We start from the raw sequence: 17,322 nt of genomic DNA, 5'->3' as shown, positions 1-17,322 counted from the left end.
CCTCATCAGCTCCGCAGCAGTTACCTTTACTCTCACAAAGCTACATGAATCTGTACTTCATTTTAGAGAGGAAAATGAGTTACTAAAAAGATTAAACTGTTTGTCTGAGGTTATGAGGATTCCTGGCTAAACTGTGATTAAATGCTAATCCTTCGATTCTCAGTCCAATACCTTAAAAACGCCTGTTATGAGGTGGTTTTATGTAGTAAGAAATAGGAGCCAGTGTTATTATTTCTGATTACTGTACCTTGCTAGAAAAAGCTTTCTTTGGGAAGAAAATAGAAAAATATGGACAAAACGGAAAGAAGAGTATTGTGCAAATAAAAATATCAGTGGCAAGGGTTTTCTGAAGGTACGTGACAGCCAGAGCATGACCGGCTATTAGAAGCGTCTCCTCGCTGCCTTGCCATTCCTCACTTGGCCTCAGGATGGCAATGCTGCGTTAGGAGCAGCAGGAAAGGTGATCAGAGCAGAAGTTGGCGTTTCCCTACTTCGGGAAATTAATTCCTAGCAAATGACTGCTAAACTTGCATAGCCCAGCTGACTCCCTGGGTAAACCTCTGTGCAAAGGTGTGGTGACAGGGGTATCTTAAAAAAATAAAAATCAAGTAGTGGTGAAGGGGTGAAGCCTAAAAGCTGCAATAGCATTCTGAATATGCACAGCAGGGCAGTCCAGGGCTCAATTCCAACTGGGATATGTACTCTGAAAGAACCTGCCTTTTTTTCTTCCTTAAAGTTGGTTTATAATAAAGGTGCTCCTAAATTGTAGGGCTCAACTGTTGCCAAGTAACTCGGAGAGGAGTTGAGTGTGTTAACCAATACACTGCACAGAAATCGTTGTAAGCTTCACAAGTCAGGCTTCACAGCAGACTCGGATGTGACCTGGAATAATTCAACATTTCCTGCTGACCAGTTCTCATACAAAGAAGGACACAAAGTGAGAGAGAATACACTGACCTCCATTTCTTTATGTTCATACTTGGTTACGTTCCGTGCTCCTTGGCTTTTCCTTCTGATTTTTTTCAGCTCAGCCTGAGACTTTTCTAAAGAATCTAATTTGCTTCTGTGTTCAGTTTGGTACCTCTTTAAAGTTGCCTGCAATCAAAGGATTTAAAACCTCCCATGATGAACTCAGCCATGCAACCAGGTAAGTGACTCAAAAACATTATCTATGAGATACTATCCCATGAGTTAGGAAATTGCCTGTCTCAACTTCAGTTTAAAAATGTGATTAAGTCATGCACAGGTTCCCTTTTTGACTCAAAATAAACACAAAAGTTTGTGCCACGTTCACATACTGAAAGCTCAATTGATTGATGAACTGTTAGAGAACAATTTCCAAGAAGTTCTCCGACTGGGAAGAGAGAAATAAAATCAGAGGTTTAGAAATGAATGTACTTACATTCATATATTTTACATCCAGGTCTGTTTTCTTCTCCAGCTCAGCTATAATTTCTTTATGAAATTTTTTGAACTTTAAAAACAAAGGAATGAAGGGTTATTAAAAATCAGCAAAAAGCAATTTAGAATTTCAAAAGGAAATTTAAAAAAAATTGTTTCAACTTACACTCTCCTCTAGACTGTCATTAAGTTTCTTGTGTGTTCTTGAAATTTCTATGAGAACTTGGCCTGTTGATAAATGTACAGCCATATTTATTTCTTTCAGAGAGTTCTGAAGTTAATTAACAAAGAGCAGTAACAAAATGTGGTTAAACAATGTATTTATCAACTAGGATATATTTAAAAGTAATAGGAAATTTCTTGATGCTGCTCATCACAGAAGTTTAAATAAATAACTACCTCTGGTCACAGACAAACTAGGAAACCCATAAGGGACAGCAGAATAAATTAATAATGCATTATTATGCAAAAGGGACACGGAGTGCCAGACAAAACAAATATTTCCTTCTCTCCTAAATAGCTCATCCTGACTTAGCAACAGCCTCCTGCCAATTCAGAGAGTAGCACCCAAGAACTTGAGGTAGTTGTCACTAACCAAATGGCTGCCATCCATATTTTTAGTATGAAAATTAAACTTTAATGGCTGTTAACTAACTGCACCTTCAGAATTAACAGCATAACCTTTCACATTCACTCACAGCACACCTGCTAAACCCCAGCTGATAGCTGTGCCCATTAATTTCCTGAGCTGTTTTATCAGCAGCTGCAGCCTGGCTGTACGGCATTAGCCAGCAGCTGAGAGAGATTTCTCATCATCCTCTCAACAGATCCTAAATATCCCCATCACCCTCTGCCATCTTCCAACACAAAGCTGCACAGCTTCCTTTTAACCACAAGCAGTTAAAAGCTGGACTCTCATTTTGCTTTAGGAGGGCAGAGAGGAAAAACACCTCAGCCCTGGGGTGTGGTTCTGCGCACAAACCAATGTAAACTCTGCCTGCTGCAGTCCTGCCCTGTATGTGGGCAGCCACATCATCCTGCTCCGGGTACAGATGGCCACATCATCCCCACTCCCTCCTTTGTGCTGGCACTGACACACAGGCTCTTGTCTGGGAGACTGCAACGTAGGGCTGAGGAGCGGAGGAAGCGTCCTCAAGTGCCCAGTTTGACTTCACCCACGTTAGAGCTGTAGGCAGGTTCCAGCTCTCGACCCAGAGCCCCAGCAAAATCCCACCAGGGCCACAGCCAGATTCCCAACTCGGTCACACCTGAAAGTCTCACTGGAGATCTGTTATACTGGCATTCCAATTCTGTGGCAGGAAAGGCAGGGTCACTTCCACAGCTGTTCACTGGCATTTCTTCTCCCACAAGTGATCTATTCCTCCATCACCCTTGCAGTTACCCTGCTGTGAAGTATTTGCTTGCAGTATTAACCCTGTGGTAGGCAGGTCTGTCCTGACCTGCAGTCAGGCCCTATGAAGCTACACACAGTCCCCTAATCCCAATTACAACTCACTGCCAGGGTCACTGCATGGGGCTGCTCTGCCCCCCACTTGCTACCTTACACAATTCCTAGTTTCCTTTTTCCAAACAGAAGACATAAAAAGGATGTACTAACTGTTCACCACAGTGCTTTACAAGTCTTGTTTTCTAACATCCATATTCTCTGTGAATCCCTCCCGAGTTACACAACAAAGATTTACCCTGTAATCCTTCAGGTGCACACAAAAGCTCCTAAAAGACGCCGATATTAAAGAATTTGGTGAAATAAAATGAATGACAGAACTGTGAAATCCTTCTCATCTCCTTTCTCACCCTCTCCCCAGCTGTCAAATCCTGTCTCCTCACAGTGCATGTTAGAGATTTTAGGGATTTGGAACCTTCCTGTATAACACAGGAGCATTCCCACTGTGCCTGGGTGTGTGTATTGTCACCTTTTGTTGTAACTTGAGAACAACAGGTAAGAAGGGCATCTCCGTTTTGTTTCTTTGGAATGAGAATTCTATCTCCTGTGATCTTTAAATAACGTAAAAGGTGAGTCTGCAGTAGTGTTTGTGGGGAAACACAAGGCAGTGCAGGAAGAAAAACACACATCCCTCCTGACTTCAGGAATCCCTCTTCATGCCCCATTCTCACCTCTACATCCCTTTGCACAACAGGAGACCGGGAAGAAGGAACCCAAATACTTTGAGAACAGCCAACACCTTGGTTAGCCAGAAAAAGGAATTTGCACTCAGGAGTGCAGATGGGAGGCACAGAGGGGTGTGGCATTTAAGAGAAATACATATGGCTTTTATATATATTTTTCCCCCTGAGTCTTTCTGTACACCCACAGAGTGCTGTGCTGCTTTGTTCCTATTCAGAGTTGCTGGTGACTATGGAAATATAAATACTGAGAGATGCTATAGTAATTAGTTGCTTATGTGCAATAGAAAAGTAAATACAGTGTAGTTACAGAAACACTTGAAGTAACAGACATGAGTAAGTCACCCTGTTATTTTAAGGCTGTAGAAGTGAATGCACTTCAGTCCGGTGTTTCAGTTTCTCTGAACTCAATGGAAAAGATACGTTTTTGACTCTAAATGGCTTTTAAAATTAGAAGAGTTTTGTAAACACTTATCTGCAGCTTAAAGAGGAAAATAGTGCTAAAAGAGATCAGGAAAAAAGTAATCCACAAATACAAATACAACTACAAAGTCTGTTTGGTTTAAAATATTCAGAGCAGAAAGGCATTTGGGAAGTTAGAGAAATTCAGGGAGAGTGTTGAAATGCCCCTCAAAATAACTGCCCTCACAGATTTTCGCTCTTTGTAGAGGGAACTTACTCTCCCTCCATAAAAAGTAGGCTCTGAGGCTCTGCTGCCAAAGCAGCACACTTAGCTAATGCTTGGCAGCAGCGAGGCAGCCACCCCTCGCCTTCCAAGTACTGACAGACACCCAACAAGGTCGGGTATTGACTCAGCTCTCGCGTGGCTCCTTCCCACTCCCTTCCTCCGGCAGCCCCGCCAGCTCCGCCAGCTCAGTCAAACAGCCCATTCACCTGGTGGGGTGAGAATGGAAAACCTGACGCTCTGCGGCTGTTATTTCTGTCTCACACGGCACTGGGACTGACTGCAGCCTTCAAGGCTCTGAGTGAAACAGGGGGGGTTCATCTTTATTACAGAGAATACTGCCAAAACATGTCCTGAAATTAAGAGAAGCTTAAAAACTACACTGCCTAACTGGGGTACAAATGGTTTGCCAAAGCTAAATGGTTTGTGCTGGATTATTTTAGGAGTTTGTTCTAGAACATTCTAAATTACTTTCAAATAGTATTTTTTAGGTATTAGTGACTGTATCTCTTACAGCATTTTCTCTTTCTCTCAACCAAAGCCTCCGGTATGCTGCACACCAGGCAACCACCCTTCCATGCTGGAACCTCCTCACTGCCACTGGTGATCCACAGGCTCTGTATGTACTGGCTCACCCTTTTAATTTCCTCTTTCATGTTTTGAATCAACATTTGGAAAAGAACCCACAGTAAGCACACTCTGACCTGTTAAGATTTAAATTACAGTTTAAATTACAGGTCAGATTTGTCTCTGAATAAACAGAGAACATTTTTACAGTGAAGGTATACCATGCTTTCTATGGACAGCTTAAGATAATGGGTTAGCCACATTTTGATGGTCCTCCCAAATAAGATTTACATAAGGAGATAAGTTTTTGTGAAGACTAATTCAGGAAAAGCAAAACAACCCATAGCCTAAACAGTGTCCAGGTGGAATGGAAATTGAACGACTTCAGTATAATATTTTAATTACAATGGTGAATTACAGAGCAGCTCTAATAAAGACAATGGGCTACTCTGGATTAATAACAGCATAACCTAAGGCCAGGAGCTAATGTTTGGAATTATGCAGCTTGTAAAAAGGTACAGAAACCTACTTAAGGTGAAGACAAACATGTATTTCTCACATCAACTAAACCCACTTTCCTATGTATTAAAGCTGCTGGTAACATAGAATAACCAAGTATTAACCTTGTCATCACTTATCACAAAGCCCAGGGCTATCAAACCTAATGAATGACATGACTGGAGCACCTGGTAACAGGCCACTTCAGCCCAGTTTGTGGCAGACACACTGTAGATCTGAACCAGTTTGGGGCTTCACATTATGCAATGAATTAATAAACAAAAGCCACCGGTCTTGCTCATAAAAGCTATTAAAATAGCTGCCTTTCAAAGATACCTTTTTCTGCTTTCCATTCCCCCACACCTGAACTTGGTGACTAAAAGAGGAGAGGTACATTAAATATGCCCACATCTGGTCTAGAAAATAAAACCAGTTGTGTTTATATAGATATTTGTTCTCTTATTTTCCTGTTACCTGAAGTGCACTACAGGGAAGAGAGGAAACAATCTCTTTCAGGTTGGGATTTTGGGGGAACATCTCAAATACCTAAAATAACTGCCAAGTAAATATTTCTCCTGTATGGTTCTTGAAACCCTGCTGCGTAATACAGCTATAATCTGAAACATGACCACAAACAGTACTGCCAAGTTCCATGGTAAATTTATTTTAGTTTCAAATAGGTTCAGTGCACAGGTAGACAGATCTGCTAGGGTGATACTTAAAGAATTTGTGGAGTATTTTTAGGCTTCACCAAGGCTGTTGGTTGTATCTATATTTTCTATAGAGAAAACAAGACAGCCTAGAATTCCATTAATGCTGTAGGTTTTGATAGTGAAAAAATGTGGGGAAAAAAACACAGTAACCCACAATGTGTAACTTATTTATCCATACACAGGATGCCATAAGCAAAAAGCCATCCTTAAAAGACTGTCTTCCCCGTAGATGAAAACCAAGGAAAGCAATTTCTAACAGAAATATTCTTTGTAAGGCCAGAAGACAGACCTTGTCCAGCACTTCTACTTCAACCTCGCTGTTTGCACTGTGTGACTGTGCCAGTTATTTACCTTTTTACCTTATGTTGACTGTTCTTAAGAATAGTAGAAGGATCAGTTCAAGTTAGGAACAAAAATGGAACTCAATCCTAGAATCATAGAATTGTAGGGGTTGGAAGGGACCTCGAGACATCATTGGGTCCAACCCCCCTGCCAAAGCAGCTCCCTAAGACATTTCACTCAGATGGGCGTCCAGACGGGTCTTGAATATCTCCAGAGATGGAGACTCCACCACCTCCCTGGGCAGCCTGTCCCAGGGCTCTGTCACCCTCACTGTGAAAAAGTTTTTCCGCACGTTGGCGCAGAACTTCCTGTGCTCCAACTTGCAGCCATTGCCCCTTGTCCTGTCCCCACAGACCACTGAAAAGGGGCTGGCTGATTCCCCCTGCATCCCCTGCTTAAGATAATTATAGACTTTAATTAGGTCCCCCCTTAGTCTTCTCAAGGCTGAAGAGTCCCAACTTACTCAGCCTGTCCTCATAGGGGAGATGTTCCAGGCCCTTAATCACCTTCGTAGCCCTTCTTTGTACTCTCTCCAGGAGATCCCTGTCTCTTTTTATACCAAGGAGCCCAGAACTGGACACAATACTCCAGGTGGGGCCTGACCAGGGCAGAGTAGAGGGGGGAGGATCACCTCCTTTGACCTGCTGGCTACACTCCTCCGGATGCACCCCAGGATGCCAATCGAAATTGAATCAATAGGGTTCTGACAGGTGCCAACAATCACTGCCACTTAAAATACTTAGTAGCTATAGTAGAATCAATACAAGTGTTAATTGCATCATCTGACTTGCAATTGGCTTCCTTTCTGTTTCATTTAGGAGGAGGAGGAGGCCACTCTCGAAAAGTTTCAAGCCTCTTAATACAGAGACTTTCTTAGATGTCTGGGAACGGATAAAGTGTGTAACTATATCACTCATTTATCTCCTCTTGTCCTGTTTTGCATTCAGGGCTGGTCTAGTAACTTCGTGTCTTAGAGATGAAACCACCTAACTATTTACATTAAACAGGCGAATGAAAGGCTGAGTCAAAGCTACGCAGAGACAATATAGTTCAGGTCTATTATTAGATGCCGTTTCTGCCGAGATGCTCTCTGTATTCCAAGTTACCCTTTGCCCAGAAGAAAGGCATTTATGACAAGGGAAAGGAAGAAACAAAGTCCTTTGAAGCCAGTAGTCCCTGAAACGTAGGAAAATAAAGAGATTCAGAGGAATACAGTACAACAATAAATATGATTGAACAAAACATCTGTTAAGCCTCAGATGTGTTAAGTTTATCATTCTGTCCTAGGAAGGATTTAATTGTGCAAAGGATGCTTTAAAGGCAGCAAAACCCCTTTAAGCATGAAAGAACCAAGTGATGTAAAACTTCCCAATCCCTGACTGTACTTTGCTTCTAACACAACTAGTACAGAACACTTTAAAAAAACCAACCAATCTGTAGAATTAATACTAATATGCACATAAATCAGCAGGACTCGGTCAAGTCTGCCTTCCCTTACTGCACGAATGAACAGGAAATAGGAAGCAAGGAGTAAATCTCTCCAGTTCATTTCATGAACTGGCATTGACACATCACCACTCCATGCTGTTTTATGAAGGTGACTGCAGAAGGTGAAAGGGAAGAATAGAGGGGAAAAAAGTCTACAATAGAGAAAAGGGGAAGAGATTTCAGAATACAAAGTATTTTAAGTCCACTGTACATGCTAGACGTGGTGCCTGAAGCAGCACCTCCAGATAGTTACGTTCTGCTAGAACAGCAATAAATAGATAAAACCAGTGAATAAACCCAAAGTGGCAGCAATGAGAACTCATATTCTAACTGGCAATCTCAGATCAATTTTTATTTTAAAATATGCAGAGCTCTCACTAAGGCTGTCAGCAGCAGCTATAACAATATAACAAGCAAGCGAGTTAATTTAAAACAGATTAAACACAGGTTAAAACAAATGAAAGAGAAAACCAACCCTCCATGTAATCTGTGTATTAAGGCACTAGCCCTGTAGAATAAAATCCATCAACGATATTGATTATGAACTATGAGCAGTGAAACTGAGCCTTGTGAGAATACTGGACATGTAAAACTAAAACTTGAAGTCCTTTGCAGTTACATGTATAAGGATATAAAAACGTACTCCAGTTAACAGCACGGGTTGTGCTGTTTACAGTAGGCTTCCACACAAAACAAACTGCAGCAATTATTCATTTAACATACCAATAGTCTTGTGCTTTTAGCTCCCCTTTAACTACTTGAGTATTTTATACAAAGTTGCTTTCAAAGCCTTTCACACCTGGAGTGAGCTCACAGTATTTCAGGAGTTCTGAAAGGGATTTCATGTTCAGAAGTTGCAATGTCTCCATAGCTCAATTTTTTCACTGTTTTTTCAGAGGTTCCACTGCTTCTAAGTACTTAAAATAGCCTGAGGTGTTTTACAGTCTAATTGATGCAGAAGAGAGAAGCTGTCTTCCAAAGTTTGTAAGACCTTGGAAGATGCTTAAGTTTTAGGATCTTAACTCCACATCAGACAAAACCAGTAAGCAACAACAAGGCTCGTACAAGGTCCTGTAGCTGATTTTGTGAGTTTTGTAAGACAGAATTAAAATGACTTGAATTAAAATAATTGTTTTTCTTTAGGCATTAAAGGATACAAAGAATTCCTCAGCTCTTTATAACTCAGAAACTCTAAGACTGTTTATAGAAAAGCCATATTCAATTAAATCCAAGGATCAACTTGCTTTTTAAATATACCTTACTTGAATTAAAATGAATGCCAAATTCTTAGAGCTTGACACAAGTGATATAAAAAGGAGTACAAAATTCCTCCCATGCACTACATGCTACGTAAAGCAGGCAAAGAACTGTTCATAAAGGAGCTATTCCCACATAAGAGTCAATATTTAAGAGATTATCAAGGCTGTTCCAGTTTCCAATTACTCTGAGTTTGTTCATTGTGTGATGCTCCTAACTTACAACTTTAAACAGAACAAAAACAATACCATATCTTATACTTTAAAGAGGAATGTGATTTAGCAGTTTTAGCAAACTTCAGTCAGGTACTCTGGTTCCCCTTCCTCTCCCAAGCTGGTTTGATCTCTAAGTCAAAAAAACCCTCAGAGATTAGAATTTTTTCAGCCTGCTATATCACTGAACAGATGTTAATGAACACGAAATATTCATCTTGTTTCAGACCATTAGTAAGCATAGTAACTAAACTTTAATGGTAAAAATAGGAAAGGAAAAGCATATGCCACATAAATAATGCATGAAAAATGGCAAACTTGTTTGCCCACCTGTTACCCCATTATTAATGTATATGAAGACTGCTGCAGGCATCTACTTTTTTTTCACCCAAACATATAAAACCACGATATATTGAGGTATGTGTATCAGACTGATCTTTCATAGGGCCTCTAAGATCTTATATACAATAGCTTTTCATACTTGAGCTGCAGCAGGGTTAAGCAAGTGACTTGTAATATGTACACGAATCAGGTGCAAAGAAAATAAGTTTCAATCCAGCCACAAGCCTGAACTTGCCTGTATGAAGCCCTGCTGGGTTTTGGTCAATTAGTGAGGGAAGATCACACAACAGAGCTAATCTCTGTTTTTCAGCAGGACTGGAACTAAAGGCACACTAAACTGCAAAGACTGAAACTCTTTACGGGTTCCCAGTACTAGAGAGGGTAAGTATTGAAGTCATCATTATAAACGTTACATGATATTCAGTGAAATGCAAGGAATCACTGCAATTTCTATCACAGCACTTTGGAATTCCCATCAAGCTCCCCAGTCTTAGCAGACTCCAAAAAAATCCACACCCAAACTGAGCGGAAAGTTTTGAGAGGAGACTCTCTCAGAAGTCCAAGGTGGCTCCTCCCTGCCCCTCTCCCCTTCGGAACATTAATGACATCTACAACTCATCTTTTTTTTGCTTACAAAGAATTCCTCAGGAAGAGCTGTCTGCACATACAAAATGGACCTTCCATAAAAGGCTTTACAGGCTCGTTACATCTATAAAGTCACTTTCTTCACAACACTGTCATTTACATTCCATTTATTTCTCTCTGAGAATACAACTACGTGTATTTTCCCTACCTGGGCTCTCAGGCTTATTTCTTTGCCAACAGACAGACCTGAGGCTGGCAGTGAAGAAAGCCCATTGCTGACCATGAGCTGAAGGAGAACACAGCCTCCTGCCTGCCATGCTGGCCCAGCACCTCCTGATGCCTGGGTAAGTTCAAAGAGCAGCTGGGGAACACGCACCCCTGTGCACACAGAACACCAGTTCTCTCTTCCAAGTGGCTCCCTCCTAGAGGGACAGCAGCCACAGTCTAGGATACTCCGTGTGTACACACAGGTAACGTGCAGGGCATCCCTTCCAAGGTTTAAAATGGCTTTGCTACCTACGAGGCTCCTGTGAAAGGTAACTGTTTCCATGTAGTCAGAAAATCTTTAGGGACGCCCTTCATGGTACTTTCACTATTTTCTCAGGCCTTAGAGGCAGAGTCAAAGATCCCAATTAAGCACACTCACTGTAGGTGCTTTGAATATCTGCTTTTTCCCTCAGGGGTGTGTGGTCACATGTACCACTATGGACATTCTCTGCTGAACTCCAGAGCCATCCCACACCTACCCTAAGTCGGTGTGCTTACAGCAGCAGGTGCAGAGACATGTGCACTGCTGCCAGAGCTCGAACACTGGAGCCCTGCATCACAAGGAACAGTCCTGCCAGGGACTTCAGAGCTATATACTGTAAGAATTTTACACCCTCATCACAGGCTTAAAAATCTCATTGTGGACTAAAAACAACTTCAGATTATATAGGTTGCTCTGAGGGGGTAAAAAAGTAATAAAATGCTGAAATTGCTTCAGAAATGGACAATTATTTAGAATGTAATCTGAAAAAAATCACTGGAAAAATATCACCATGAATACCTGTTGTCTTTTCTTCCCCTGATGCCAGTGTTCTGCAGCAGTGCCCTGCGATTGTTCCTAACAAGCCCAGTGTATTTCCCTACACTACTCCTCCCTTCAACCATTTATAGAACCAGAAAATTTGCACTTTATCTGAAAGTCTTAGTAAGAGAAATTATAATAGGATGACTGTATGCAGAACAAACTTTCTCCACCACTCATGAACACTGACTTGCAGGAGCTTTTCTCAGGGCATTGACAAGGCACAGCCTTCTGAATATCTGAATACTTAGATTGGGTTATAATCAGTGAGTAGGTACAGACTGCAATAGCTCTGCAATAGATGGTCAGGAAGGTTATTAGATGTGGGGTTAAGTTTGTCATATTCAAGAATTTCAGACCGATAAAAGTCTGCTGAAAAAGAGAGAAAAACTTTTACATGCAGAGTGCTGAACATCAAAAGCCACAGTACTGAGTCTAGAGGAAAAAAGTCAATAGGACTGTTTGGCTCACTTTAACCTTATAAACAACCTGGAAAGGCAGAATTATCCGGTTACTTATTCTACTGATGAGAACAGTATCTAGAAAGGCTGGCTCACCTCCTCCAAACCTTCTTACAGCAGATCAGAGGTCTATATAGCACTATCCCAGAACATTATCGTAAAATTAGAAGATACAAAACCTCACTCCTGAAAACACACACTACTACTTCACATTTCCTTCTCAAGCTAGCCCTCTGTGCACTTCCCTTTTATAAGAAAAGAGCAGAGAGGCTTCTACCAATCTGTTTTCATTCTAAAAACAGTAGAAGAGTGTTTTATTAATGCTCTAGGAAAAGCTGGCCTGATATAGTAACTACTTAAACTCCAGCCTCTAAGCTGTTTTCCCAGAAGTTTCCAGCAGATGAGGTGCTAAAGGGGGTCTGTTGCTGGCACACTGCACTCTCTTTGCTCTCCAGCAATCCATTCCAAAAGCAGAACATTTACACTACAGAAGACACACACTGGTGCAGACTGACAGGTCTCTTCTCCAGTTTAAATGAGCCGGTGAAGGAAGAAAGATGACACCCAGCATCCTAAAGCAAGTGAAATTGGATTCCAGAGGGAAGGGTCAATTTATATTCTAAAGGAAGACAACAACTCCAGGCTTCCCCCATTTTTAAAAAACGAAATTGAAGCACAGCTAGCTAGAGTACTAAATGATGGAGTTTTCTCTTTTTTTTGCTTGGCTTTCTCAGTAGTGAGAGTGACATTGCAGGGCTCTATCACAGAAGGAGCAAGAGGCTTTGAGAATTACCCACTCACGTGGCAATTTTGCTTATTAATCAGGAAGGAAATAGTTTTCAATGACAAATGTTATCAAGGCAGAGCTGTAAAAACACAGTATGGCCTTCCATTACAGACTGATTGGAAGTTTCTCAGCAAGGAGGTATGTTCTTTTTAGCAAAATAAGAACTTTCCAATTCTGTTCCAAATGTTTTTCCATATTAATTAGCCACCTAAAGCTCCCAGTTTCTGATATAAAAATTTCTGGAAATAGGAATGAGAAGAGAGGAAACTCCACAGGGTCTCTCTTAACTGTAAATGTAAAATGAAGCAGGTATCACTGGAAAATAAAGGGGGCTAGTATTCTCTATAGATTGAACTTCACACTACCAATTACATTAGTATTACTTTTACATTATTCTCAATAGTTGCTTTTAAAAAAGGGATAGAAAACAGTTACCAGATGATCTCTATGTTAGATGTTACTCAAGAGCTCTCGCTTCCTAGCTTACAAATTCATAAGAAATGCTAGCTATTGGATAAATTGCAGGCCTATTCACTAATTAACTTATTCTCTTAAATGACCAATGGTTTATCAACCTTGGCTCCCAAACTAACACACTGTTACCTCAGTAACCATACGCTGCAGAGAAGTACAAGGGCTCTCAAAAAGGAAACCAAGGTACCTACAGAGACCCCCTGCCCCTGGTTATCCCCGAGGCCTTCTCACTGTGGTTACTCTGCTGCTGTGTGTATTGCTGTGCCACAGCTGAGATTCTGTATGTGACAGAGCATGATGAAGCTGTGGAGACCTTTAAAGCTGCACCACTATATCAGCACACCTGTGTTCTGTGAGTATGTTCAAATACTCCCTTAGACCCTAAGCATGTCCCTTTTTTTGTGCACGAGAGGAACATCAAGTTCAGGGCTCATCCTCTGCCAGGCAAGAATTCACCTACTGCGCACGCCACGAGAAGCTACCAGGGTTCTTCTCCCACCTCTCCCTGCCTGGTGGCTGCTGCAACACAGAGCAGTCTTTCAGTCTAATACTTGCTTCTCTAGGTCTCTTCTCCAGATTCTACCTTTCAGACTGTAGAGGAGCATGTAAGCATTTGCATACCTGTTTCTAGGTAAGTTTTAACAATGAGACTATGAAAGAAATAAGCCTATAACACAGAATGGTCTTAAAAATATCTTCCCTAATCTAACCAAGACCCATAATTAGTTTTTTTTTCTCCCCTGATTTTCCTTTTAATATGTTGAACTTCTGCAATTTAGTTCCATTGCAATGTCATTTTTCTTACACTTTGGCTTTTTATAGTTTGACAAGCAAGGAATAGTTTACATTTATTAGTTCTTGAGCAATAAGCTTTAGGTACAGACCCAGAATATAATTGTGGCTGCTTGCTGTGGATACTGTTGCCACACAATAAAAAATTGGGACTTTACACCCACAATATAATGACTTGTAGATACAATAACTGTTGGGTGCTCAGGATAGTTGGGAAGATAGGAGAAGTAGCATTCAGTGAGTGAACAGGAAATAACTTCCTGATTCCTTGAGCAAGTGAAAACTACAAAGGCAGCCTATGTTATTGGAAGGGAGAGTGTATTAACATTGTAAACACTAAAAATCAGTACGCCAAAGCCTCATACTTTGGGCAAGACAAAAAGAGATTACCAACACACCATGAAAGTTACTGCTTTAAACACACAGTGGTACAGTATCTACATGAAGTTATTTTGGTGCATTACTGAACACAAAACTGTATCGTGCTGATGTGATATACTGAAACTTGAATAGTATGAAATCTGAACATTTTTAAACATGCAGCTCCTTGGTTCCTATCTTTTCTTCCTAGTGGGATTTCCAAAAGTTGCCAGGTAAAAAAAAAAATACAAAACTTCCATATTGCAGAATAACTGGAGCTGCATAACCTGAATTTATGTTCCTAAATGCTCATAGCCAAGGTCTGAGGGACTATAAGGTAGAAATTTGTGGAAATAAATATTAGAAATCAACTTATCCCTTATGAATAAGGACTGTATTACAAGTGCAGTGTATTGTTCTACTTCCTCAACTTATGCATATAAATTATTCTGTATTAAAGTAATTCAGAGAGTTTCAGCCAGACTGGAAAGATGCTTAGCACAAAAGCTCTGAATCAGCTTCAGCATCCAGATTTCCACTTCATTCTCTTCCTCCCTCTCCTGATCCAATCTCATTTGACAGAGAAAGCACTTTATGACACTTTTACTTTATTTTTTGTCCCACTTTTCTTTCCTCTATGCATTTAACCTTCTACTTTAAAAATTCTCTTCCTTGTTTCTTTTCCAGTTCTGTTTCTACCCTGCCATGGGGCTGGTATCTATTCTACTGTCTCACTACAGGACAACCATGATCTGTGTTTCCATATGAGAAGGAAAGATTGACTGTGTTTCGATACAAATCTTTACATCACACTTGGCAGTAAATACACTCCAGGTCACCCAGCAGGTTTGGGTTTGAACTGTAAAATGACTCAGTGCAATATTCCAGTAAAGATTCTTCATAAATTCTGAGAAGTATTGTGTTTTAGCCACCTGAGTCTTGCAGTCCTTTCGTAATTAAGAAGGTTAATGCAACACAACTGCATTTAGTGTAACACATTATTTTTCATCTGTCACTACTAAAGGTGAAGCTGCTACAGCAAAGACCTGAAACCTGGGTTTCTGCCTCAATCCCCTATTCATCATTCAGACCAACCAATTTTAACATGAGCTGTATCAGTAAAAGTTACAGCTTGATATGCCAGCTATCAGGGAAAGGGGAAATCTTGTTCTAATGCTGCCTTGTATAGCCAAAAAGTACCCAGTGACTGATGGGTGAAACACAAAGCTGATGGAGGAAGCACGTACATTTCAGATGAGTCAAAGATAGTTAAGACATACCTTCCCCTCATTTCTGCTGTAGATGATACAGTGTGGTAAAAAAACAGCTCCGGGGATTTCTATCTACCATGAAGTCATGCCCTCCATCAGTCCTGACTGTGCCTAAACTGGTAAGTCATGTTAGGGTGGGGACTCCTTTGGTTTCAAACAGATTGTTTTCAAGCATTAGTTTATATATTTACTGTGGATGCTTCAATTTTTTTATTACTCAAATGAAAACATTTACATTTTCTGGTTGTCCAAAGCCCTAAACACTTTAAATCCAGACCACAGTACCTCAAATTTATGTTCAAATATTTAAGCTTTTCAAAATGCTTGAGAACTTGCTCATTGTTGGTTTACCTAATGCACTGTGAAAAGCCAGGGTAATGTCTGAAATATTAAAAATATAATTATCTCCTACTGACATCTGCAGGGAGGGATGTTGCTACTGGTTTCAGTTAATAGAGGGTACAGGAAGCAGCCTTATGATGTCAAGCAAGGGATAAGTAGAAAGTTACAGAAATATTCTGAACACCAGAGTTGAATACAGATAACACACATCAAGTCATGGACGTTGCTCCTCTGCTTCTTTGCCAGTCACCTTCAGACTGCTGCTCTCATAAAACAAGCGAGGGTGCCAGCTCACCCGGTGCTCAGGAGAATACATTCCAGAAGAGCAGTTCACAGGCATATCACACAACTTAACTGAGGACTGCTGACCTCTTTTTTTGGCAAAGATAACAGAGGTATTACGTGTGATAGAGCTGTTAGTGGCAATATCGTGTCTTTTGGCAAAGCAGCTCACAGAAAAGACAGTTCCACAGTGGGCTGGGCCTGCAGTGACTCCACAAGAGTTGGCAGGGTCCACAACCGGGCAAATCACAGCAGTTCCATCTAGTCTTGACACATCCACTCCAGCTCAGTTCACATCTAAATGTTTTTAAAATGCTGAAAAGTGTGGTATTTTTTTTTCTTTTTAAGCAGAGATACTTTGGGACACCTGGGGTGTATCACATTTCTTTGCTAAATAGGTCAGTGTTGTAGCTCAGCTTCAGAACTGTGAAAACTTTCAAGAAAACACAAATGATCTCTCAGACTCCTATCCACATTGTCCTGCCTTTTCCAGTGTTCAATGACTTCCCTTATCTCTAGAGTATTCTATCAGAGAGCGTGTTGGAAGAAATCCAGAGTTCCTGTTTTCCTTAAGAAGGAAAGACTTTTTCTGCAGTAACAGTTTACATCGAAGGTGAACACAAAGCACATGAGAGGCCTGACCCTGAAGAGGGACGTGTTTTCTCCATGCAATATATGTAGGAAAAGCTTTAGAACTGCAGGAAAGAATTCAAACTTCAGCAAAAATATATTTTCAATCACAATTCTGTATTGCCCCCAATAATAGTGAAAACAAATTATTGTCAGAATTCAGCCCAAACTGTGCAAAGAGAGTATTTTCAAACAAGCAGACAGTGTCCCACAGTCATAGAGAGTTCAAGAAATAGATCACTCCCATGCATTTGACCACTGCAAAAATTGTAATTTTGCATTTGTTGATCTCTTTATAAGACTGTGTGGTTGTTATTTTTAACTTTCTCATACTTTTGTTCTATAGTTTGAAAACAGCAACTCTGCTTTCTGTAAACAGCCTGCAAAGCAAACACAGCGAGCGGCATTAGGGCTGTTTGCTTTGTACTGTTTGCTGTTCTGCCGCTCCCAACTTCAAACACACAATGGCAACACTCTCACAAAAATGGTTACAGAACCAATCATAAAAATGCATGCAGGCACACAGAAACCAGCAGCTGCCTTCAAGGAGAGGCTTTCCCCTCAATTCTGCTGAAACAGAATTGTTAAAAAAACATTTACTAAAATCACCCTCTTTAAT

The 17,322-nt window shown here is 40.7% G+C and overlaps 1 protein-coding gene across 1 annotated transcript in view; it reads right to left on the bottom strand.

The window, feature by feature from the left end:
- BAIAP2L1 (BAR/IMD domain containing adaptor protein 2 like 1) overlaps positions 1–17,322 on the bottom strand; it is a gene marked incomplete at both ends in the record, with an annotated part of 38,102 nt that overhangs the window by 7,309 nt on the left and 13,471 nt on the right. Inside the window, 3 exons of the mRNA XM_084271125.1 lie at positions 958–1,095; positions 1,403–1,474; positions 1,568–1,629. Coding sequence (XP_084127251.1) covers positions 958–1,095; positions 1,403–1,474; positions 1,568–1,629 — 272 coding nt within the window. The remainder of the gene's footprint in view (positions 1–957; positions 1,096–1,402; positions 1,475–1,567; positions 1,630–17,322) is intronic.

Source organism: Gallinula chloropus, assembly GCF_964237585.1.
Source record: "Gallinula chloropus genome assembly, chromosome: 15".
NCBI lineage: Eukaryota > Metazoa > Chordata > Aves > Gruiformes > Rallidae > Gallinula > Gallinula chloropus.
This window is presented reverse-complemented; position numbering and strand designations above follow the sequence as displayed.